The sequence below is a fragment of the Pyrenophora tritici-repentis genome, chromosome 5 (assembly GCF_003171515.1).
Source record: "Pyrenophora tritici-repentis strain M4 chromosome 5, whole genome shotgun sequence".
Classification (NCBI taxonomy): domain Eukaryota; kingdom Fungi; phylum Ascomycota; class Dothideomycetes; order Pleosporales; family Pleosporaceae; genus Pyrenophora; species Pyrenophora tritici-repentis.
The window spans coordinates 1,117,547-1,141,133 of record NC_089394.1 but is presented as its reverse complement, the minus strand read 5'-3'; the positions used below and the strand labels follow the sequence as shown (position 1 = coordinate 1,141,133).

The 23,587-nt window shown below is 50.0% G+C and overlaps 8 protein-coding genes across 8 annotated transcripts; 5 read left to right on the top strand and 3 right to left on the bottom strand.

Annotated features, from left to right (window-relative positions):
• Positions 1-751: 751 nt before the first annotated feature.
• PtrM4_104130 (Retrotrans-gag domain containing protein) lies at positions 752-1,948 on the top strand (the record flags this gene model as incomplete). The annotated part of the gene is made up of 1 exon (XM_066107543.1): positions 752-1,948. One exon carries the CDS (start codon positions 752-754, stop codon positions 1,946-1,948), a length of 1,197 nt encoding a protein of 398 aa, XP_065961992.1.
• Positions 1,949-1,996: 48 nt separating this feature from the next.
• PtrM4_104120 (uncharacterized protein) lies at positions 1,997-4,225 on the top strand (the record flags this gene model as incomplete). Its single annotated transcript, XM_066107542.1, has 1 exon — positions 1,997-4,225. The coding sequence occupies one exon, from the start codon at positions 1,997-1,999 to the stop codon at positions 4,223-4,225; it is 2,229 nt and encodes a 742-aa protein (XP_065961991.1).
• Positions 4,226-6,756: 2,531 nt separating this feature from the next.
• Positions 6,757-7,802, bottom strand: PtrM4_104110 (Dimer-Tnp-hAT domain containing protein; the record flags this gene model as incomplete). The annotated part of the gene is made up of 2 exons (XM_066107541.1): positions 6,757-7,510; positions 7,681-7,802. The coding sequence occupies 2 exons, from the start codon at positions 7,800-7,802 to the stop codon at positions 6,757-6,759; spliced, it is 876 nt and encodes a 291-aa protein (XP_065961990.1).
• Positions 7,803-8,055: 253 nt separating this feature from the next.
• On the top strand, positions 8,056-9,918 carry PtrM4_104100 (uncharacterized protein; the record flags this gene model as incomplete). The annotated part of the gene is made up of 1 exon (XM_066107540.1): positions 8,056-9,918. One exon carries the CDS (start codon positions 8,056-8,058, stop codon positions 9,916-9,918), a length of 1,863 nt encoding a protein of 620 aa, XP_065961989.1.
• Positions 9,919-10,029: 111 nt separating this feature from the next.
• PtrM4_104090 (Dimer-Tnp-hAT domain containing protein) lies at positions 10,030-12,549 on the bottom strand (the record flags this gene model as incomplete). Its single annotated transcript, XM_066107539.1, has 1 exon — positions 10,030-12,549. The coding sequence occupies one exon, from the start codon at positions 12,547-12,549 to the stop codon at positions 10,030-10,032; it is 2,520 nt and encodes an 839-aa protein (XP_065961988.1).
• A 1,163-nt stretch (positions 12,550-13,712) lies between these two features.
• On the top strand, positions 13,713-16,214 carry PtrM4_104080 (Dimer-Tnp-hAT domain containing protein; the record flags this gene model as incomplete). Its single annotated transcript, XM_066107538.1, has 4 exons — positions 13,713-13,847; positions 13,920-14,415; positions 14,473-15,204; positions 15,424-16,214. 4 exons carry the CDS (start codon positions 13,713-13,715, stop codon positions 16,212-16,214), a joined length of 2,154 nt encoding a protein of 717 aa, XP_065961987.1.
• A 111-nt stretch (positions 16,215-16,325) lies between these two features.
• PtrM4_104070 (SPS1, Serine/threonine protein kinase) lies at positions 16,326-17,876 on the bottom strand (the record flags this gene model as incomplete). The annotated part of the gene is made up of 1 exon (XM_001936201.1): positions 16,326-17,876. The coding sequence occupies one exon, from the start codon at positions 17,874-17,876 to the stop codon at positions 16,326-16,328; it is 1,551 nt and encodes a 516-aa protein (XP_001936236.1).
• A 1,419-nt stretch (positions 17,877-19,295) lies between these two features.
• On the top strand, positions 19,296-23,104 carry PtrM4_104060 (Dimer-Tnp-hAT domain containing protein; the record flags this gene model as incomplete). The annotated part of the gene is made up of 4 exons (XM_066107537.1): positions 19,296-19,576; positions 19,628-19,712; positions 20,566-21,751; positions 21,909-23,104. The coding sequence occupies 4 exons, from the start codon at positions 19,296-19,298 to the stop codon at positions 23,102-23,104; spliced, it is 2,748 nt and encodes a 915-aa protein (XP_065961986.1).
• Between the last annotated feature and the right edge of the window lie 483 nt (positions 23,105-23,587).

Genomic DNA, 23,587 nt, shown 5'->3' with positions numbered 1-23,587 from the left:
TTTCTATTCACCACACTGCTCTTTAGCACCCGCGCCAATGGAAGACTAGCTCTGAAATTGGAGTACGCAAAACACCACCCAAATTGTACAAGACCCATAGAAACTCCACAACGACCATCATACATAGAACGGCTTAGCCAAAGTCCTACATAGTCACCGACTGATACAGGACTCTAATGGAAATATAATAATAATAATAATACCTGCACTGCTCTTACTCTCATTGATTTTGTTCTCACCTGGTAAATATTTTCCACGAGTCTACTATATGCGATTTGTGCAGAACTGACCTGCGCACGCAGAATCTCCACGATGGCTTTTGAAAGAAAGTGGGGCCATCAACGGTCATGACGACCCCGCTCTCCACAGACGCAGCCTCGTACGGAAGGCCTATCTCGCACTTTTTGACCTACGGGGCGAGCCGGTCCCTATACTTGTAACGGGCTGAGCCTCGAGTCACATGACTAGGCTGCTAGCCTAGTCGCTTCCCCGGCAACGTGAGGGCCGTGCGCCAACCCAAACAAAGCAGGCTCGCCGCTTGCGTCTTACCTTCTTTCTTCATCTTGACTGTAAATAGCATCTGGACTAGGTAGCTGGAATACAGTCCCTACAGACCGTTCACATACAGTCAAGATCAAGAAGAACACGCAGAATACGCAGAACACGCAGAACACGCAGAACACGCAGAATACGCAGAATACGCAGAATACGCAGAACACGCAGAACACGCAGCAACCAAAGCACCGCTATAATGAGCTCCCCCGGGGATACTGACATGACGACGAACGATTCGAACCAGCTGTTACAGTCGCTACTACAGAGACTTGAAGACATGAGCACTAGGATGGAGAGGCTGGAAGCACCATCGCACGAGCTACCTCAAACGCCTGGTCACAATACAGACGCCACCACTGATCCAACGCCAACCTCCGAGACTTCGAACACATCTGTGCCTATAACCCCAAAGCCGCGGCACAGCTTACCCCACCCGCCTACGTTTGGTGGAAACAAATCACAATGGCGAGGATGGAAGCTAGAGATGGAGGGCAAGATCGAAGAAGACGCGCAAGCTATTGGAAGCCTAAAAGCTCAGCTACGCTACGTCTACATGCGTCTTGATGGGGCAGCGAAAACCAACGTTACAACATACTACGAGATACAAGTTAAAGAAGAATCGCCAAACCCTTTCAAGCTGCTTGACCGCCTTGAACTCCTCTACGGCGAACGAAATCGGAAGGAGAAAGCCATTCAGAACCTCTACTCTATACGCCAGAAGGACGACGAGACGTTTATTTCCTTCTATCCACGGTTTGAGAAAGAGATGGCCAACGCTGACGCAGAAAGCTGGCCTGAGCATACGAAGATATCCTACTTACGAAATGCATTAAGTGGTAGGATAAAGGATAGGCTTGTTGGTACATCAGGGACAGAAACAAGCACATACGCAAGGTTCGCTCAGAAGTGTGTAGATCTTAGCAACGACATGGAGTTGTTCGGCCAATGGACGAAAACAACCCGTCGTTACGGTAGCCGAACTGCTGAAAATGCACCAACCTATGAACCACCAGCAAAATCGAATAATGCCACTCTCACAGCAGCTTCCCCTGAAGACATGATGGAATGGGAACCTACGCAGCCTACAACTACCCAAGTGAACGCTGTCGGCCTCCGCGGCAAGACCAACATGAATGGATATCCATCTAGGCGTCCCGAAGACCGAGAACTTATTGGAAAACGAGCAAAATGGGTCAACCAAGAGGAAATCGATGCTCGACGCCAGGAACGACGCTGCCTCCGATGCGGCCGCAACAATTGCCGAATAGCTACATGCCCGTTAGCAGCCGCTCTACGACCAACTCACGTTAGCGTCAAGACAGCAAAGAGTACTGTGGTCACCAAGGCAGCTGTAGAGGAGGAAGATCCAGAAGACTCCGAAGCAGAGCAATAGGAACACGCGGCAGCTCAGAAAGAATGGAAAGAGACCGGAAAGCAAAAGATGGATAGCGATCCCTTTGTACTGGACGTTAGACTTAATGGAACTGACTTTGTCACTGGACTTGTTGACTCAGGTTGCCTTTGCTATTCTGCCATTAATGAACAACTCTTTCGATCTCTGAGACTGCCATCAATCAAGATAGCCCCGCGCCAGCTAGAGGAAGCAGCTGGGAAGAACGCAGAACCAAGTACTGTCCTAGATACAGTTACTTACGCCTCGATAGACATAGACGGCCACCAGCAGAAACGCGTCTTCTTCTACGTTGTACCTGGCCTAACTTACGACGTGATCCTAGGAAAGCCCTGGTTAGAAGATGCCGACGTCACAATTTCGGCCAAACAAGGCTGCCTAGATATCGGCGCGTCAAACATCCGCGCATGGAACCACAAGAAAGCGTCATACAAGCCACCACTAATGAAGGCTACTCAGGTGATGGCTTCCGCATTCATGGCGGAGGTGAGAAGAAGCCGTAGGAAGAACAAAGGAGACGGTATTGCGCTCGACACTGGACTGTTCGCTGTTTCCATCGCCGACATTGAGAAAGCTTTGAAACCGCGCAAACGATCCGATCCAAAGACGAAGCTCCCACCCCAGTACCACCAATGGCTGAAGGCTTTCGACCATTTCCTAGCTGAGAAACTTCCCCCACATCGTAAAGGCGTTGATCTCCACATTGAGATTGAAAAGGATCAAGACGGAAACGAGAAGACCATTCCATGGGGTCCGCTCTACGGCATGAGCCGAGAAGAGTTACTAGTGCTTAGGAAAACTCTCACCGAGCTGTTAGACAAGGATTTTATCCGCGCAAGTAACTCTCCCGCAGCTGCACCCGTCCTGATGGTCAAAAAGCCAGGAGGGGGCATCCGATTTTGCGTTGACTACCGAGGCTTGAACAACATCACCAGGAAGGACCGTTACCCTCTGCCTCTATTCACAGAAACACTGAGAAATGTAGCTAAAGCTAAATGGTTCACAAAACTTGACGTTATCGCAGCCTTCCACAAGATCCGTGTGGCCAAAGGAGAAGAATGGAAGACAGCTTTCCGAACAAGATACGGCCTATTCGAATGGCGGGTTGCTCCCTTCGGACTAACAGGAGCACCAGCCGCATTTCAACGCTACGTAAATGGTGTTCTACAGGATTACCTTGACGACTTTGTTTCAGCCTACGTTGACGACATCTTAATCTACTCGTCAGGATCGCTTCAGGATCACAGAGAGAAGGTTGGAAAGGTTCTTCAACGCCTTATAGACGCTGGACTGCAGATTGATATCGACAAGTGCGAGTTCGAGACTAAACGAGTCAAATACCTCGGGTACATTGTGGAAGCAGAAGTGGGCATTCGAGTTGATCCTGAAAAGATTATCGCAATCCGCGAATGGGCTACACCAACGTCAGTTAAGGCTATCCGAGCATTTATTGGTTTTGCCAACTTTTACCGAGTTTTTATACCAAACTTCTCGGACATTGCTGAACCGCTTATCAACCTAACTAAGAAAGAGATGGTTTTTCATTGGGACGAGGCTTGCAATCAAGCATTTGAAACGATTAAGGAACTTCTCATTACAGCACCAATACTCGGCCATTTTGATCCAGAGAAGGACACCTTGGTAGAAGCCGACTCCTCAGGACATGCAACTGGCGGCCTATTGCTGCAGAAGGACAAGAACAACAACTGGCAACCCGTTGCCTACTACTCAAAGAAGCACTCACCAACAGAGGCCAATTATCCAATTCATGACAAGGAGCTTCTAGCTATTGTTCGTTGCTTAGAAGCATGGGCTCCTGAACTACGTATGGTTAGGAAGTTCACAGTTCTGACGGACCACAAGAACCTTCAATACTTCTACCGCGAACGACAGCTGTCTGAAAGACAAGTACGTTGGTCAGAGTTTCTCTCACGATTCGACTTCTCCCTGGAATGGAAACCTGGAAAGACTATGGGAAAACCTGACGCCCTGTCACGACGAGAACAAGACCTACCCGCCAACTACGACGATGAACGAATACGGTCTCGATTTATCCGTCTTTTCCAGAGCAAGCACTTGCAGAGTGTTCAAATCCAGTCCCTGTCGTCCGAGGAGATTGACTTCACAGAAGAGATACGCATGTTTGAGGACCAGGACATGCAAAATCTCTGGCACCGAAGCCGCCAAGAGGATGAGCTTTATCAGGAGCTCACTACGCTGGTAGCAAACAAGGAGCGGAACCTCCCTACCAAACTTTAGAAGGAGAAGTCAGTGAGTATAGCAGAATGCACCCTGGACGAGAGAGGCCTGTTGCGATTTCGAGACCGGATATGGATCCCTGACTGCGAACCACTTCGCACACGAATTATTCAAAATATTCACGACTCGCATATCACCGGCCATCCTGGACGAGATCTTACCTACTCAATCTTATCAAGGCAGTTCTTCTGGTCAGGTGTAGCAAGCGACGTGCGACGCTTTGTCCGTAACTGCGAGATTTGCGGGAGGAATACGATATGGAGAGAGACAAAGAAGGGCCTCCTTAAACCGCTACCGATCCCAGAACGTATATGGGGAGAACTTTCAATCGATTTTATTACGGACTTGCCGCCATCTGGACGCGATGACGCAACGAACTGCATGGTGGTCACTGATCGGCTGACAAAGGGAGTTGAACTGGAAGGCATGCACGATATCTCGGCAGAAGCAGTAGCACAACGGCTTTTAGAACGGCATTACCCTATTCATGGTATTCCAACGGCAATTACGAGCGATAGAGGACCACAATTCGTCAGCGATCTTTGGAGGCATTTCTGTAAACTCCTCAGCGTTGAGCAACGCCTGTCGACTGCCTATCATCCGCAAACCGATGGTGCAACAGAGCGAATGAACCAAGAGATTGAGAAGATGATTCGAATCTGGGCCACCTACACGCAAGAAAATTGGCTAGCACTTTTACCTATCGTTATGGGAGCAATCAACAATCGCGAGGCCTCATCTACTGGCCTAAGCCCCTTCTATTTTATGCACGGATATCACAATGAACCCATTCAGCTGGTAGAGGATCGAACTATTCAGGACCGACCAAAGAGAGACGGCGAAGCACTGGCAGAAGGCTTCCTTAAAAAGACTCCAAGACGCAACAGAGTGGGCCCAAGCTGCGATCGCGATAACACAAGAGAAACAGCAACATCAAGCTAACAAGACAAGAACAGCAGCGCCCCAATACAAGGAGGGAGACTGGGTGTTTTTGAACCTTAGAAACGTGAAGACAACACGACCTTCCAAGAAGCTAGACTGGTTGCATGGAAAGTACAAAGTCTTGAGGCAGGTCAACTCCCACTCTTATCAACTTGACGTTCCGGGGAAGATCCATCCTGTCTTCCACGTAGACCTGCTTCGCTACGCGCCTAACGACTCTCTCCCATCGCAGAAGGTTGGAGACACTCAGCCAGGGCCTATACTTGTAGATGGAGACGAGCTATGGCTGGTTGAACGTATTCTGGGCGAACGCACAACAAGGCAGGGAGGGAAAGAAATCAAGGAGGCATATGTGAAGTGGGTGGACTATACTGAACCGACATGGGAACCTGTGAGTAACGTACTAAAGACTGACGCTTGGAGGAAATGGAGAAAACTACGCGCTAAAGGGAAAGGAGGGGGGTAATGTAACGGGCTGAGCCTCGAGTCACATGACTAGGCTGCTAGCCTAGTCGCTTCCCCGGCAACGTGAGGGCCGTGCGCCAACCCAAACAAAGCAGGCTCGCCGCTTGCGTCTTACCTTCTTTCTTCATCTTGACTGTAAATAGCATCTGGACTAGGTAGCTGGAATACAGTCCCTACAGACCGTTCACAATACTGGTGGCTGGGGAGCTATACTTGTTGTATACGCGCTTGATCGAGGCACAACGCCGCCTTAGGAAGGACCTACCGAGAATTCCTCCACCTAAAAGTCTGCCCAACGGCGCGGATCAGCCTCACATTGATCTAATCGAGCATATTGATTGGTGGCCTCGGGTTCAGTTAATGTTCTTCAAGCGTGGTTCAACAAGACGCGCACATCTGGCCGCTGCTGCAGTCATGATCTCACAACAGTTGTGTGGTATCAACCTGCTAGCATTTATGGCTGATACATTCTTTCGGTATTCCATTTTTCATCAAAGAGAAGAAGCACAAACAGATGATAATCGGAGACTACTGGTAGAACAGAACCTGAAACTACTGGGTTCATCAGTCGCCTTGATGGGTGTTAACTTCTTTGCCACGTTTGGCGCTCTATTCTTCATCGATAGAGGCAGCGGCAGGAGAACGCTTCTCAACTGGTCTTTCCCATGCATGGCAATCTCTCTGCTTGGCTCGGCTCTCGTCCTCTTGGGGTCTGATAAAGAACCTAGCACGGGCGCCATCGCTGGGCACTATACCTTTCTCATACTTTTCATAGTGGCTTACTCAATAGGTGAGGGCCCTGCAGCTTTCGTTGTATCGGCAGAGGTATTTCCTCTCGTGAACCGAGAGCTTGGCATGAGCCTCGCCGTGTTCTGGAACTTCCTGGGCGCTGGTCTCCTGGCTCTAGTGTCGCCGGTTCTCTGGAACGAGCTCGGACAGATCTGGGTCTTGATCAGTGATCGGAATGGTCTGGTCTGGTCTGGTCTGAGGGTACAGACCAGACCAGACCAGGTGCTTACATAAGGACCGGTCCGACCAGACCGGTCCGACCAACAAGACCGCCAAGAATGAGGCTGAAGCAAAGAAGGAAGCCGAGGAAATGTGTTTTACTACTGACTGTCAATCTAGTCGTCTTCGTTCTCACTATCCTCGATATCGCTGTTCCCCTCAGCTTGGGGCTTTCCATACCAGGCCCGGAGACACTCGCACGCTTCTATAATATCTGCCTTCAGCCTACCACGGCGATCGACGATAGTAAGCTTCGCGCTACTAAAAAGACGTTCGCATTCATCCGACATAGGCGAGATCGCAAACATGTCTAGAGCGAAGCGAGCGAGATCTCGTTGGGAGTCGTAGCGAGATAGCCAGTACGCAATAGCCTCATTGCAACCTGCCTCTTCGTTATGAAGCCGGTCAGTAGAGATGTATTGTTCATACAAATCAGTTGTAGAAACTGGAGCGTCTATTCGAATGCGCTTATGTTCCCGCTGGCGATCAAATGCTGGGTCAGGATCTCTCTCCTTCCTGGCTGGTGGTGGCAGCATCTCGACAGGGTACCTTCCCTTATACTCTGTCTCCCAGAGATGCTTCACCGCTAATTGTGCGTTTTCAAACCACCTCTTCTTCTCTTCGTCGCCATGAAGAACCCACTCTTGCCTGAACCATCCCCACTTGCGATATGGATCAAGGATTTGAGCCGCATAATATGCCGGTGGAAGGTCAGTATCTTCAGGGAATCGATTTTGCCAATTCAGCTGCTGATTGTTATAGTACTCAACGCACTTTAACCAAGCAGCATCAGCGCAGCCTTGAAGGTACTTCCATGTAAAGTTGTTATCGTCCTCAGTGTGGATGTCGTGGTAGTGATCCTTCGTCTCGCTTATCTCCCGGACAGACTTGTCATTAAGCAAACGCGTTTGAATAGTTTGTTTGATTTGCTTGACTATAAGCAAATTAAACAAACCAAACGCTGCCTATAGAAATATACAAACAAATCAAACGTACGATCGAAATTTGTTTAGTTTGTTTGACTGTTTGACTAATATTACATAGCGAGCTGTTCTATAGATGATGTCCTAAGGTGCTTTAAGATCGACTTTAATGATGTTTTTGAGATAGCGGAGGTAGCAATTTCGCGATAGTTTTCTTGTGTTGCATCTAGCTTAGTCATCATATAACTACACGAGCGTCGCTAGCCGTCGATGACCGCTATCTTATATCCCATCTCCCATCTTCTATATCGCTGTTAGCCATCTTTTGCAGCTACACTACCGTCTCTACAGCACGTTTTAGTGTTTCTCGTTGCCCAACACGCCGAAAATGCCGCTTCGTAACCTAAAACGCGCCGCCGAGGGCACCCCCGGCCCCACGGCCCCCACAAGCGCGCCAAAACAGCTAAAGGCAGTGCATCGCAGCCTATCCTGATGGACGATTCGCAGCCTGAGCTGTCTATCCGCACCTCGCCACGTAAAGCCCTAGCTGCTGCAGCAAGCCAGGCCACCGAAGACGCGCCGTTCGAGTCGCAGTTGCGCGACGCTATACCAGAAGCTACTATACAACCGCCGGCCGAGGGTAGTAGGGCTGCTACGGAGGCTACAAGTGAGGCTATCGAAGGCGGGGATGATACTGGCTTTGATGACGAGTTTACGGACAACTTTGACGGCATTGATTGGAAGCGTTTACCGCGTTTTACGAAGCCGCTGCGTACGTTGAAGCGCAACAAAAGTTGGGTATATCAGTACGGTTACCGCGTTGCCTCTCTCCGTGAGCCTCATCGTACGTTCTTTGTTTGCAAATACTGCCATCATCGTAAGATCTTTTGCGCCTATCCAGAGGTTACAAAGTCGACCAGTAACGCTATCAACCACCTCGCGCAGAAGCTACTTGGCCACGGCTACGATCGCAAGGGCAAACTGGATTCGATTACACTACCGCGAGGCCAAACGACGCTTAAGATGATGACCGAGGGCGGTGTCGATGTACCTCAAGGCGTCGCTAACGAGCTCGGAAACTTCGACGTACAGCGCTTTCGATACGCCGCTGTTACGTGGCTTGTCGACAATAACCACCCTCTCCGCGAGTTCGAAACGCCTGCGTTTAGGCAGATGATAGAGTTTGCCAACCCGGAGGCAGCTGACGCGCTGTGGGTAAGTCACAACAGTGTAGCTAGCTTCGTGATGAGGCTGTATCGCTATATGGAGCCGCAGGTTGTTCAGATGCTCTCGTCGGCTATTAGTAAAATCCATATAAGCTTCGATGGCTGGACGACAAAAGGCGGCAAGCGCGGCTTCTTTGGAGTTGTTGCTCATTTTGCTGACGCCGACGGCACTATCAGGGACCTACCTATCGCGCTGCCTCAGCTTACGGGCGCCCACACGGGCGAGAGGATAGCTGAAGTTGTTGGCAATATAATCGATGTCTTCGGTATAACACGTAGCCAGCTTGGGTACTTTGTGCTCGACAACGCGTACGCTAATGACACCGCCGTCACCAAACTCGCCCAACGCTTTGAATTTACAGCAAGCCATCACCGCCTCCGCTGCGGCCCTCACACACTTAACTTAGTCGGACAGATGATTATCTTCGGCTTTGATAAGGACGCGTACGATAATGATCAGGACGAGCACAAAACAGAGGCAGCCTACCTACAAGAATGGCGGCAGCAAGGTCCGCTTGGTGTACTAATCGATATCATCAACTACATCCAAACACCGCAACAACACGATCTTTTTGCCGATTGCCAGCGCCGTGTTAACGCTAAGGCTCCCGACCAAAAGCAGGAAATACTCGAGCCGGTAAAGCCAGTCGTCACGCGCTGGAACAGCTTTCACGACACCTTTGTACGCGCCGCAAAACTCCATAACGCCGTTGATGAGTACGCCCAAAGCCACATCGAAAGGACGATGGGCGCCGACGCGTACGCGCGTAGCCGTAACAATAAGCTCACTAAAGTACCAGCTTGGATGAGATCTAATGGGCTTACGGCTGACGATTGGGCGGTAATAACCCAGTATATATCAGTGTTGGAGCCGCTAAAGGAGGCGACAAAACGGCTTGAAGCTCGCGGTAAAGCTGGCCGTTTCGGCGCGATATACGAGGTTATACCTGTCTTCGAAGCTGTACTTGCCGTGTACGAGCAGCTACTTAAAAACCACGAAAGCGTCGACTATAATGCCAATAGCGCGCCAGAAGATCACCTTCCTATCAACCTACGCGCAGCCACACCTGAGATCAATCAATCAAGCAAGCTGACAGCCCCCGGCTTGATTGATTGGCTGTTTGTATGAGATTTGGCTGGATTGATTGAATTGGCTTGGCGGAAAGTTGTTAGCTTGATTGGTAGCTTGGGTGCTTGATTCCCAAATAGGAAAGTTGTATATATTTTTTGGTGTTGAGTCTCAGCCGTCGTCCCATATATCTAGATCGTCGTCTTCGCCCACCCACTTGCTAAGCTCGTACAAAACGTCCATCTGCTCGTCGGTAAGCTTTGATTGGCCCATATCGTCGTTGTCGCCGCCACCAAAACCTGCCCGTCTCCATCGTCGTACTGAGTGTAGTGCTGCTAGTAGCTCAGGTGATATACAGCGTCGGCGAGGCTCTAGTAGATCTCCGAGCTCACTGAAGACGCGCTCACACTCACAGCTTGAAGCGGGTATAGAGAGTATAGTAAGCGCCATCTTACTAAGGTTGGGATATTGATCGCGCAGCCCGAACCAGTATTGTATAGGATCGGTGCCCTTGCCAACGATTGGCTCGCGCTTCCACTGCTCATACTCATCCTCCTTAGTATTGCCGCGTGTGGGATCAATAATGCCGTCAATCGCGTCGTCAATATTGCTCGGTTTCTTCGGTGCGCGTGTGTAGCAAGGCCTCGGTAACGGCAGCGACTTGTAATCCGCCCACAGTGCCTGGAAATTAAGATTATTAAGCGCCAGCCAGTCAGGCTTCTCAGCCCACGCTTGATCGCAGTAGTGTTTGTAGCGAGGATGGAGTATTGTAGCAGCGTAGTAAGCTGGCGAGTCGTCGAGTTTAGCGTAGTACTCGTTCGCCTTAAGTAGCGCTGCGCGTAGATTAATAGGAAGGTGATCTTCGGGTGCCTCGTCGTGAGCGTCATGGACTACGCAATCGTAGTAGAGGAGGCGAGCTTCTAATTGAGTGAGTAGAAACTCAAACGTTGGGATCACCTCAGCGATCGCGCCAAAGCTATACTCGCCACGTCCCTCAAAGCGCTTTGTACACTCTTTAAGTGGCCTAAGAACCTCTATATAGTCGGTAACAACAGCCCAATCGGCAGCTGTGAGGCCGTCTGATCTCATCCACTGTGGAGCAGCAGGCCGATTTTTGCCCTGTGAGTCGGCGTAGATATCCTCTTTTGCTGTATTTTGTATGTGGGTGTTCGCGTACGCGTTGATGGCCGGCGCGAGCTTTATAGCTCGCTCAAAACAGTCGAAGTATGAGTTCCAGCGTGTGACTACTGGCTTGATTGGCTGTAGTATCGTGAGCTTGTCGTCTGCGTCGTGAGGTAGCTCACGGTAAGCTGTACGCTGCGCCTTCTCAAAAAGATTGTACTGCTGCGGTGTGTGGATATAGTTGACAATATCGAGAAGTACGCCTAAAGGCCCGTGCTTTCGCCACTCCTTTATAAACGCTGCCTCGTCGGCGAGCTCGTCAACTCCCTCGTTGTTGTATGAGTCTGCATCTCTGCCCCAGAGCAGTCTCTGCCCAATCAGATTGATCGTATGAGGGCCACAGCGGAGGCGTCGGTGTATAGGATTGAAGTTAAGCTCGTGGGCAATCGCAGCGACAGCGGTGTCGTTATTAGAGGCATTGTCGAGGACGAAGTAACCGAGTGTGCGCTCGCTTATGCTAAACTGCTCTAAGATTGATAATACAACCTCAGCTAATCGATCGCCGGAGTGAGCGCCTGTGAGCTGAGGCAGCGCGATAGGCAGGTCTCGGAGCTTGCCATCTGAGTTGACGTAGTGGGCGACGATACCGAGAAACCCGCGCTTGCCGCCTTTCGTTGTCCATCCGTCAAAGCTTATATGGATCTTGCTAAGCGATTGTGACAGCTCGTGGACAACGCGGGGCCTGAGCCAGTCAAACAGTCGTATGACGTATTGGGAGACGCTCTTGTGGTTCTTCCAGAGCGCTGCTTCTGCAAGTGGGTTGGCGATAGCAATTAGGCGTCGAAAAGCTGGTGTTTCGAACTCAGAGATGGGGTGGTTGTTCGCGACGAGCCAGTCTACTGCGGCAAACCTAAAGCGCTGCTTGCTAAACCCGTTAATCTGATTAGCTACTGCCTGTGAGATAGGGACTCTCGCAGTGGTGAGCGCGTTGTAAACACTAGCAACTGGAGTCTTGCCTGGTGCTACTAGCCTATGGCCAGGTTTCTGCTCGCTGAGGTGGCGCGCGGCTGACGAGACTGCTGCGCTTGTATTGTATATCCCAATACCAATATCCGTGAGCTTGTGCTTGAAACACCAGTGGCAGATGAAGAATACGCGGGTTGGATCTTTGAGAAGAGCGACGCGATAGCCGTGGCGATAGATCCAACTCCGCTTGTGTTGGTGCGTCGTGATAGGCTTCGTATACAGCTTAAGGCGACCCCAATCTATGCCATCATAATTGTCTTCGAGATGGGCGTCAAAAGCCTCATCTACAGCGTCGTCGGCGGCTTCAGAAGACGGAGCGAGCGTAGCTTGCTCACTGCCCTCGGCGGGCGCGACGATAGCGTCTTCGGGCTGCGACTCGCGCAATCGCGACTCGAAAGTATGTGTATATGGAGGCGGCGGAGATAGAGCAGATGGCTGAGATTGATATGACTGCGAGTCGATCGCGACGGGCTGGCTCGCAGTGCCGCGCGCGCGCTTTCTAGGCGAGGGAGCGCTATCAGAGACGCGTTTTTTGGGCGGCATGAGGGCGACGATGAGGTGAGGTATACGGCGATAGATCTGCAACACCAAAAGTATATAGTATTGTGGGTGATGGAGATGGAGATGGAGTATACTATATGAGACGACGCGCTGGCTGCTAGTTACACGGAGCTATCGGATATTACTCAATGTTACACGGCGTAACTAAAACACCAAAAAAAGCTCAGTATAGAGCTTTTACAGCTATCTAAGCTGCCTCATGGGCTGCCTCATCACCGAAATCTACTATATACTTAAGGCAATCAAGCTATCAATCTGAATCAAGCTCACGGAAAAGCTCAGCTGGATTGATTGCGTTTTTGTATGAGGTTTGGCTGGATTGATTGAATTGGCTTGGCATCAATCTTCCAATCAAGCTATCAAGCTAGCTTGATTGATCTCAGGTGTGCTTGCGATGCTGGTCTGGGAACGATTTCATCTTCAGGTTTATCGGTAAGCTCGTAATGGTTCAAGTTTTTCTCGAAGAATCTCCATCGTTCCCGAAAATTGGACATTTCCCAGGCTAGCTCGGCCGCCTTGATTCTTTTGGGGCGTTGAATGAGAAGGACGCGACAGAAGATTACTTTAAGTATGTCTCGTACTAGACCCTGCTCTCTACGATGGGCATAGTGATCGTATAGCATGTTTGACCATACAATGACTAGCGGATGAACAGCAGCTTTTAGTGGTGTGTCGGGAATGTTGCCAATATCGGGTCTGAAATCGTGTAGATAGTCGTATCTATGGCCTTCTTCGCCTCCCCACCAGACTTGCTATCAGTCAGGTAACTCAGTTCGAACTGACTGAACTGACTGCCAAGACTCAGTTCAGTCAGTCAGTTCTTGAGGCAGCTGGACGTCAGTCCAGTCAGTTCAGAAGCCTCCAGACTGACTGAACTGACTGACGTTAGACTGACGTTAGCTGTTTTTAAAGCAGTATTTTAGAGTTGTGAAAGCCACATTTAGTGCGGCTTCGAAGCCGCGCTAGTCCTAGATATAAAGACACTAATCCTATATAAGTTAAAGCATCTAGCTTTAAGCTAATTAGAGTTTGCGGAAATGCGCTACCCGGTGCGCACCTAGTAAGCCTTTCGCGTCGCGTCGCGTCGCGTCTGCTATACACACGACGCTAGACTACTGTTGCCATAATACTTCTTGGTGTACTTCATGTCTACTCCCTCTAATTCAGGCCTTCGCCGCCTTGTAGAATGCGACAAGCGCAATTCTCCTCTACCATCGCTATCAAACGCGCCTACTGTTGGCGATACTGCGAGCGAGGCCCAGGCTGATGAGCCCTTGGCAGTACAGGCGGACTTCCCCAACGACGGCGACGACGACGACGACGACGACAATTACGACGGGCTTGATTTTAAGCGTGTGCCGTATCTTGAGCGGCGCCAGGTTGAGCGTAATAGTCGCGGTGGGCCAAAAAGCTGGATCTACCGCCACGGCTGGGCCGTCTGGCACCGCAAGTACAAGAAAAACTACTGGCTTTGCCGGTACTGCCATCAACGACGGAAGCAGGAGGCTTGCTACGAGGCTGACAGCACTACAAACGCCGGCCGACACCTCTCAAGCAACAAGCCTGGACACTCACACGGACCTAACGGACCTGTACCAATTGCTAGCCGGGAGGGCAATATTATGGGCGCGCTCGCAAAGTCCCAAGTATATATTATGAGGTCTAAAGGGATAGAAGTATCGCAAGAGGTAGCAAACGAGATAGCAGCAAGCTTTTCAACCTCTCGATTTCAGGACGCGCTGAAGGACTGGGTAGTCGCTGACAACCAGAGCCTTCGCGTAATAGAAACGCCGCAGTTTCGAGCCATGATTGCGGCCGTGAGCCCGCTAGCCGAAGCTCTCCTTTGGCGTAGCCACTAAACGCTCCACGATCATATTATTACTGAGTACAATACATACATACTAGCTGTTGCCAACTACCTTCGCGAAGCCCGGTCGCTTATACACGTGTCATTCGACAACTGGACTTCAACTGGTGGGCAGTATGCTTTTACTGGCCTCTGCGTACATTACCTTAACAGCGAGGGCAAGCTAGTTGACCACCTGCTTGGGTTGCCTGAGCTACACGGGGCGCACACTGGCAATAATATTGCCGCTGCAGCAACAACAATACTTCGGCTATTTGGCGTTGACAACGCGAGGGTTGGGTACTTTGTGCTTGACAACGCAAGTAACAATGATACTGCAGTTGAGTCCTTAGCAGAGGAGTTTGGCTTTATCGCAAGCGAGCGGCGGCTGCGGTGCTGCTGCCATATACTCAACCTAAGCGCACAATTAGTAATTTGGGGCAAAGACCGTAGCGCGTACGAGAATGAAGCCGCACACCTTGAGGAAGAGGAGAAGTACATGGATGAGTGGCGCAAATACGGTCCTGTTGGCGTCCTCTTTGACGTGATTGCGTCTATCTGTACGCCTCAAACTCGACAACTACTAGAGCGCCTACAGTGCGAGGAGGCAGAGTCTCTAGGTGTTACACCCCACATCCGGCAGCTTGTGAAGCCTGTTAAGACACGCTGGAATAGCTATTTCAACACGTTTGTCCGTGCAGCTGAGCTACACGGCCCTATCGATGGCTATATTGAGTGTAAACTTGAGGAGCATAGTGCTGCAACAGCAACCTCACGACGCCGGAAGAATCGTGAGCAGCTCCCTGCTGCCCAGCCACGGTTATATATACGCGAAGGGGGTCTAAGCGGCAAGGACTAGGCGACAATAACAGAATACATTCGACTCCTTGAGCCATTTGCCGAAGCTACACGGCTACTTAAAGGTCGCGGCCGACACGGCCGACACGGCGCTATATAGGAAGTTCTAGTAACGTTTGAGTAGCTTCTTAACCAGCTTAAGGCTCTCAAAGACCGCCTTAAGGATGTAAATTACGAAGATCTAGATGCGCCTGAAGATCATCTTATTACAAACGTTAACCTTGCACATTGTAAGCTTGCTAAGTACTACGCAAAATTCGATAACGCGCCTGTCTACTACACTGCTACAATACTACACCCGCACTACAAACACCACCTCTCAGCGCTCTGGAAGGTGCCTGACACCCATGTCACTGCCCGTGACGGTGTCCACTATCGCGACGGCTGGCTTGACAATAACCACCGGGCATTCCTGCGTATGTGGCAGGGGCGGAAGGACTCTGCAGCCACTTCAGCTCACACTGTAACGCCGCCGCGTAAGAAGCCCCGGCTAGGGATTTCAACGTCGCGATCAGCTTTTCTACAGTCGTCAATTGAGCAAAGCACACGGCAGTTAGAGGCAAGCCTTGCTGAGGATGAGTATGAGATATGGAAGCGGCAACCAGCGTTAGCTGAGGAGGATTGGCTGTCTCTTAATCCGCTTCTATACTGGGAGTCAGTTGCTGGGCAGTTCCCTATACTCTCAAAGTTCGCTATTGACGTCCTAACAATACCAGCAGCAGCGGCAGACTGTGAGCGGACTTTCAGCGAGCTTGGCGACATGTTAGGCACCCGGAGACTCCATATGAAGCCAGAGCTTATTTCAGCTTTGCAGAGCTTGAAGAGCTGGAAGAGGCTTGGTATACAGCCAACAACTACCTCAGCTTCTGGGCTAGCGCGCACACTATCAGAGGAAGAAATCTCAAAAGTACAGGAGCATTTATCTCAGTTCGACGTCAGGTAACTCAGTTCAGTCAGTCCAGTCAGTCCGCAGGCCGCGGCGACGTCAGTTCAGTCAGTCAGTTTTAGTTTAATTGAAAAGTCTTGGCAGTCAGTCCAGTCCAGTTCAGTGACCTCAGGACGTCAGTTCAGTCAGTCCAGAGAGCTCCGGACTGACTGAACTGACTGATAGCAACTCTGCTCCCCACAAATACGAGTCACTTCTGTGATAGAACAGGCTTTGCGATCCGCCCCAGTGTTTGAACTTGACGAATAGCTGGCTCTCGAGCTCTTTCACTCCAGGGACGCTATAGGTCGCAAAAGCCAACACCATCAACGTGACACATCCCATAGACCAGACATCGCTTCGTTTTCCCACTCCACTAGATCCTGGTTGTTGGACTTCGGGCGCTTGATAGACACCCGCAGGTCTTGTTGCTGAGATGTTTGATGATCGAGACTCTTGATAGCTTGAGTGCCAGTAGTGCCCGCCTAGACCGACCCTTGCCTTGTCACGCTTCTTGCGCGCGAGCCCAAAATCACTGAGTTTCCACAGCAACTTTTCCTCATCTTCTTTCTCGTTGTCCTGATTGCTGGGCTCCCCCTCAAAAACCAAAATATTATCGGGTTTGATGTCGAGATGAAGCAGGTCTAGATCACGGTGCAAATGCTCTAGCGCCTTCACAAGATCGGCCAGCTTGGCGAATAAAACACTGGTTTTTCTACGTTTTTCTGCTTTTTCTGTCTTAAGAAAGTCTCCAAGGCTGAATGTAGCAAGTTCGAATATGATCGAGTGGCTGACCGGTATGCCCTCTCCGTCTCGTATGGTGATGCTTCCCAAATCCAGCATAACCATCTCGTGCTTGATTCTGGATCCATGGATCTCTTTCAGTATCCCAAGCTCATCGTGAAAGTCCTTAGTAGCTTCTTCTATGGTACGCCCATTCGGTACCTTTCTAAACTCTTTGATTGCCATGACCAACGGTCTATCTGGGTTTCCAGGAATGTAATGGCCCCCGCTTTTGATCTCCCAGTGACCCTGTGCTATCTCGACTCTGTATACGGATCCAGACGATCCCTCTTTGATTAGCTCGCATCTACCAATGTAAGGCAATCGGTCCCAGCTTCTGAGTTTATTGTTTTCGTCCTGTCGAAGCAGGACCGGCCTGAATATGTTTTGATAATCGAAAATAGAGCGGTAACAGTCAGAGGGGAATCTGTTTGCTATTAAGGTAGGTTTGTCCAAAGGAATATTCTCATCAGATGGGAAACCTGGCCACGGGTTGATCAACCATTTCGTGAAATGCGATAGTAAAAGTGGGCGTTCTGCATAAAGAAACAACGCAAGCAGGGCTACTCTTGGAGGACATTCGGGATGATTGGGCGTCCCGATCGTCCTGTACACATAATTATCGATAGTAGTATCCTGGTTCGAAGGAGAAACGCTGTCGCCGTCGCCTACTACGGGAGCAAATCCAGAATTTGCCCGTACCAGCTCTGTGATCAATCGTTGAAGAGACAATCCATCCAGTATGTCCTTCAGATCGGTTTTCGGTAGGAAAGGACGTGCTTCCTCGTCTTTGAGCTTCCCCTTGGTGGTATCGACGGCTTGACAGATGCGTATAGTCAGCTCCCGTACGGTGGTTTCGCGCACGGAGGTAGAATTTGTGGCTCGGTGCGCGCTCATTGAATCTAGGCGGCAATCGGGCGAGTTTCAAATTGAGGCGTCCTGAACGATGGACCAATGATGAAAAGCGATGATGTAAATGTTAAATTCAGGCATTCAGGTGTACGGTGCGACCCAGCAATCTGTAGGCGTCTGTAGGTCGGGGGAGAAAACTCCACTCTGGGGTCGGGAGCGGAATGTGGAGAAGGCCTAAAGGGAAGGTGGCTCATACTTGCAGGCAACCGCGCACGTACCGAACATAGTTATGACGCGACTTGGCATCGGTGTCAGCCTTTTCATCTGCCGCTCAGCCCCTGTTTGCCCAAGGACGCGCGAACCTTGGTTGTGAGCGAAAGTACCTGGTCACCCAAATAACCTAAGATATTTGACACTCTAGTATGTAGAACGCATTCTCAGCGCCAAATATACATATTAGAAATGGAATGGCGGTGTATAACCACACTGTCGCTGTTAACGTTACCCAGGTGTGGCTATAGCCTTGCTCGCTTGCACACAGCCTTCCATCCATCCGCCTTCAGGCGAGAGTAAGATGGGATCGTCCGCCTGATAGCCTATAGAGTTGTGCCAGCGAAGCATTGGTGACGCCGCATGACGATATTACATGTACGTATAAAGAGTACCGCCCGATTGTCGATCTGCCTTGCTACAGGACCGCCCGCATTTTCAAAATGGTACACAGACTCCGCAACAATCAATCGGATCGGCATGATTGATTCCTATCTAGGTTAAAGGCTGCCTAATGAAGTAATTCTTTAACCTATATAGGAATCAATCATGTCAATCGATTGATTGTTGCGGAGTCTGATGGTACAGCTCGAGATTTCGAATCGCTATCAAAGTCGCGAAGGACTGCTGAAATTTCTTCGGGAGAGGTTTGGCGATCACATCAATTTCAACATCACCGAGACCAGACTCCGCAACAATCAATCGATCGACATGATTGATTCCTATATAGGTTAAAGAATTACTTCATTAGGCAGCCTTTAACCTAGATAGGAATCAATCATGCCGATCTGATTGATTGTTGCGGAGTCTGACCGAGACGGCCGATGGACATTTCAAATTTGAAGCGCCTGAAAACCTCACAAAAGTGGGTACTATGGACACGAACTAGGCTGAGAGTCGACTAATGAACGCGACAGGAAGAGTGGAGGTAAGTTGTCCCACAGGGCCTGACCCATCACCGGTGAGACTAATGAGGGGTAAAATGACTAGCAAAGCAAAAGGCTGAGATCCCGTTCTGTCAGCAATGATGAGTTATTCAGGGAGGCTGAGCTTGAGGACTATAAGCGACTACAGGCTGAAGCTTGCTTCGCCTCTTTCTGGTAGACTAGTGCGAAAGTTCAATAAACATACACCAGAAGTTCGGCAATGGGTAGCTTGCCCCTACATCCTTCCCATCCCTTCTTCCCAAACACCATGTCTACCAATACTGTCGATTCTCAGCAGATCCTCTGCCATGACCCAGTTGATGTGTGCTCTCTCGCCTTGTCGGCTTCGAAAATGCGCGCAGCTATTCTACATGACGATGAGCAGTTCTCGAAGGCCAGTGAGCATCACTTAATAGAGCTCACTCGGTTCGACTCGACAGCCACTGTCGCCCCAGCGACACAGGCTTTCAAAAATGAATTGCAGTTGTCTAGATATCTACGCAGTAGAACATCCAATATCTTGCACCAATCGACATCTGTGGAGATATAGTGAGTGTAGCCTAGGCTTACATGTATCCTGGGGTTTACTGATTGAACCAGCTCGCTGCACCAGCAGGATACATGGGCACCAGTCAATGCAAGTCCAGACATGATTGTCCAGCTCATGGAACATTACAGCCTTAGCGTAGGATTTTTGCATATACTATCGTGTTTTCGTGACAGATACCTGTCGACCGAGGAGGGATTTACAGGCTCAGTACGCACAGTTCAAACAGCTGACAGAGTGGGTAAGTATGTCTCTCCCACGTGAACTATCAGCAAGCATTACTGAATGGATGCGTCAGAATTCGGCTGGATCTATAAGTATGCCGAACAGAAACAAGTCAAGTCCGTGAGCACTTGGCGTATTCGGCACAGACTCCGCAACAATCAATCCAGATTGGTCAGATTGATTGATTTGATTGGTCATTTGGAGTTTTTACCAACTCAATCAACTCAATCTAAGCTTTTCAAAATAGCTAATCAAATCAACTTGCGAACGTCAGATTGATTGATTTGATTAGTTAGATTGATTTATTATTAACGAGTTGTAAGGCGAGTAGTGTCGTATTAAGAGAAGGTTTTTGGTGTTGAAGATAGTTATCTTGGACCCCTATCTCGCTTAGCTTGTGATCCCTGTCGGCCGGGCAAGCCAGTCTCTATGCATTCACTTCTCACCAGCTAGCTCTCCTCTTATAGGACTAGCTCCTTCTGCTTAGGGGCTAGCCTCTTCTAGGCTTCACCCCGCACCTATATAGCTAGTCCTTCGCTGTTCTTAATACAACAACGATTTCGCTCACTCAGTTCCCTAATAATCCCTTACACACAACACTAGTTGCCTAGCTACCTATACAGACATTTTTCTTTAGTGTTTAGTATCGCCCACGATGGCCAAACGCTCTCGAGTTCCCACCAATACTGCTGCCGCCGCCGCCGCCGCCAAACGGGCGCGCCTATCAAGGCCCTCTGTCCTATCTCAGCGATCGCTGTCGCCTCAGGAAACCCTTGGCGCCGCCGTAAGCCAGGCCACAACGTTTGAGTCGCAATTTTTCGAGTCGCAAACAGAGGAGGAGGGTGCGGCTGAGGGCAGCCAGGCTGGTACAGCAGCAACAACAGAGGCTAGTGTTGATACAGAGCCTGATAATGGCGATAACTTTGACGGCATTAACTGGGATCGCCTCCCTCGGTTCATGAAGCCTCTTACAACTGGGCGGCGCGTCAAGAGTTGGATCTTTCAACATGGATATCGCGTTGTTGAGCTCTACGATCAGAATCGAGTGTGGTTTGTATGCAAATACTGCCACATCCACAAGGTCATTGACACTGGCGGCAGTGGAGTTTTTGACGTATCAAAGGCCACCTCCTCAGCTGCAGCTCATCTTGGCCTTCAGAAACGAGGCCATGGCTTTACAAAAGACGGCCTGAAGCCTCGAAGAACAGGGCAGCAACTCTCTCTACGACAGACGCTGGAGACTGGTGTTGCAGTCTCTCAAGAGGCTGCCAACGCGATGGGCAACTTCAACATCCAGCAGTTTCGTGAAGTTGCAGTGTTCTGCCTTCTTGATAACAACTTGCCAATGGAGCTACTTGCAAGGCCGTCCTTTCGCGAGATGATTAGCCTTGCAAACCCAGAGGCAGAGGCAGCTTTGTGGGTAAGTCCTCGCAGTGTAGCTACCTACGCAATGCGCCTCTTCCAATATATGCAGCCACAGATTGTCTGCGCTCTGTCAGAAGCTGCAAGCAAGATCCACATAAGCTTTGATGGTTGGACGACAAAGGGTGGCAAGCGTGGATTCTTTGGAGTCGTTGCACACTTTGCTAACGCCTCTGGAGTGATACAAGATCTCCCCATCGCCCTCCCACATCTCGCAGGCTCTCATACTGGTGATGCTATCGCTGATACAATTAAAAAGACGCTCCAAGAATACAGTATTGGGAGTGATAAACTCGGCTACTTCGTCCTCGACAATGCTGCAAACAACGATACTGCAGTCTCCTCGCTCGCCCACGCGTACGACTTCAACGCTGCTCACCGACGCCTCCGCTGCGGCCCTCACACGCTTAACCTTATTGGCCAGGCAATTATCTTTGGCAGCAATCAAGAGGCGTACAACAACAACAACGACGAGCAGCTCCAAACAGAGGAGGTGTACATGCAGGAGTGGCGTCAAGAAGGGCCCTTAGGTGTACTTATCGACGTTATCAACCATATAAAAACAGACTCCGCAACAATCAATCGATTGACATGATTGATTCCTATATAGGTTAAAGAATTACTTCATTAGGCAGCCTTTAACCTAGATAGGAATCAATCATGCCGATCCGATTGATTGTTGCGGAGTCTGTATAAAAACGCCTCAACAACACGAAATTTTCCGAAGCTTCCAAACCGCCGCCAACGCCGAGTTGCCAGCTAGAGAGCGCCTCCACGTACTTGAGCCTGTGAAGCCTGTTGTTACACGCTGGAACTCTTACTACGCTGCCTTCAAACGCGCAACTCAACTCCAGGCAGCATACAACTCTTACGCTGAGCACTACATTAACGCACTCTCCCTTGAAGATCGCCGCGCTTGTCAACGTGGCAATAAACTCCCTGAAGCACCTAGTTGGATGAGATCAACAGGACTTACAGCTGCTGATTGGGCGGTGATAACAGAGTATCAGGACTGCCTAGAGCCGCTTAAGCTTGCTACGGAGAAGCTTGAGGGTCGCGGAAAGGCAGGCAAATACGGCGCTATATATGAGACTATTCCTGTATTTGAATACGTACTTGGCGCGCTCGAAGCCCGTACGCGCTCGTACGAGCAAGTTGACTTCAACCCACCTGATGCGCCTGAAGATCACCTCTTTGTTAACCTCCGCGCCGCCTGGAGTAAGGCCAACGATTACTACAACAAGCTCGATCGATCGCCAGCATACTACGCTGCTACCTGCCTCCATCCATACTACAAATACTACTGCGAGAACAGCTGGGTGGATAAGCCAGAATGGCTAACATCAGCCAACGCTGGCTTCCTGCAGCTCTGGCAGTCGTATAAGCCTCAACGTACACGTCCTCTATCTCAAACAACTGCAAAACCAAGGCATAGAGGAATAGATGATGTGATTGGCGCCCTCGTACGGCGCAACAAGGCTCAGGTAGAGGCTGCCCACGACGATGAGTACGAGCGCTGGAGAACTCAAGAGCCAGAGTGGACAAGCGAACAGTATCTTAGCGATGGCCACCCAGTCAAGTACTGGATTCAATTACGCTCAAAATACCCGTGTTTGAGCCAGTTTGCGATTGATATACTCACGATACCAGCATCTAGTTGCGACTGCGAGAGGCTCTTTAGCGAGCTTGGCGATTTACTTGAGCCGCGCCGGCGAGCTCTTGGCAGCGAGTTACTTGCTGCCCTTCAGCTTGTACGTTCGTGGAGACGAGCTGGCTTTGACGGCTTGTACAACAACGGTGATGATGAAGATAAGTGGAGTGACGTCAAAGATGAGGAGATTGTACAACAGTACGATATAGAAGGCTGGAGTACAACACCATAACCCCCTGTATACTACTTCTTAGCATCAATCAGCCAATCAACCAATCAATCGCAATCAATCTGCTCAAAAACCCTAACAATCAATCCGCAATCAATCAGCAGCGTCGCCGCAAGCTAATCAAACCAATCGACAACCTTAAGATTGATTGATTTGATTGTTGCGGAGTCTGATTCGGCATACGGGCATATATCATGTCCACAACCATAAAACAGCACAATCAACAATCTTCGTTTTCAATCCCAGTCCATCGGCCCTTTTCAGGTGCGATCTACACGAGGCCTTGCAGCAAGCAGCGGTACGATCAGCAGTACTAGCAAATCCGATGCTGGTTCACCCACAGTCCGCAACAATCAATTAAGTGGGTCCTAGAAGGTTCAGATTGGATTGATTGATTACCGCTTTAAGCCTAGTAGTTACCTATAGGAGTTTAAGCCCTACCTAGATAGGTAAGTGGGTCTAGGAGAGTGACCGGATTGAATTGAT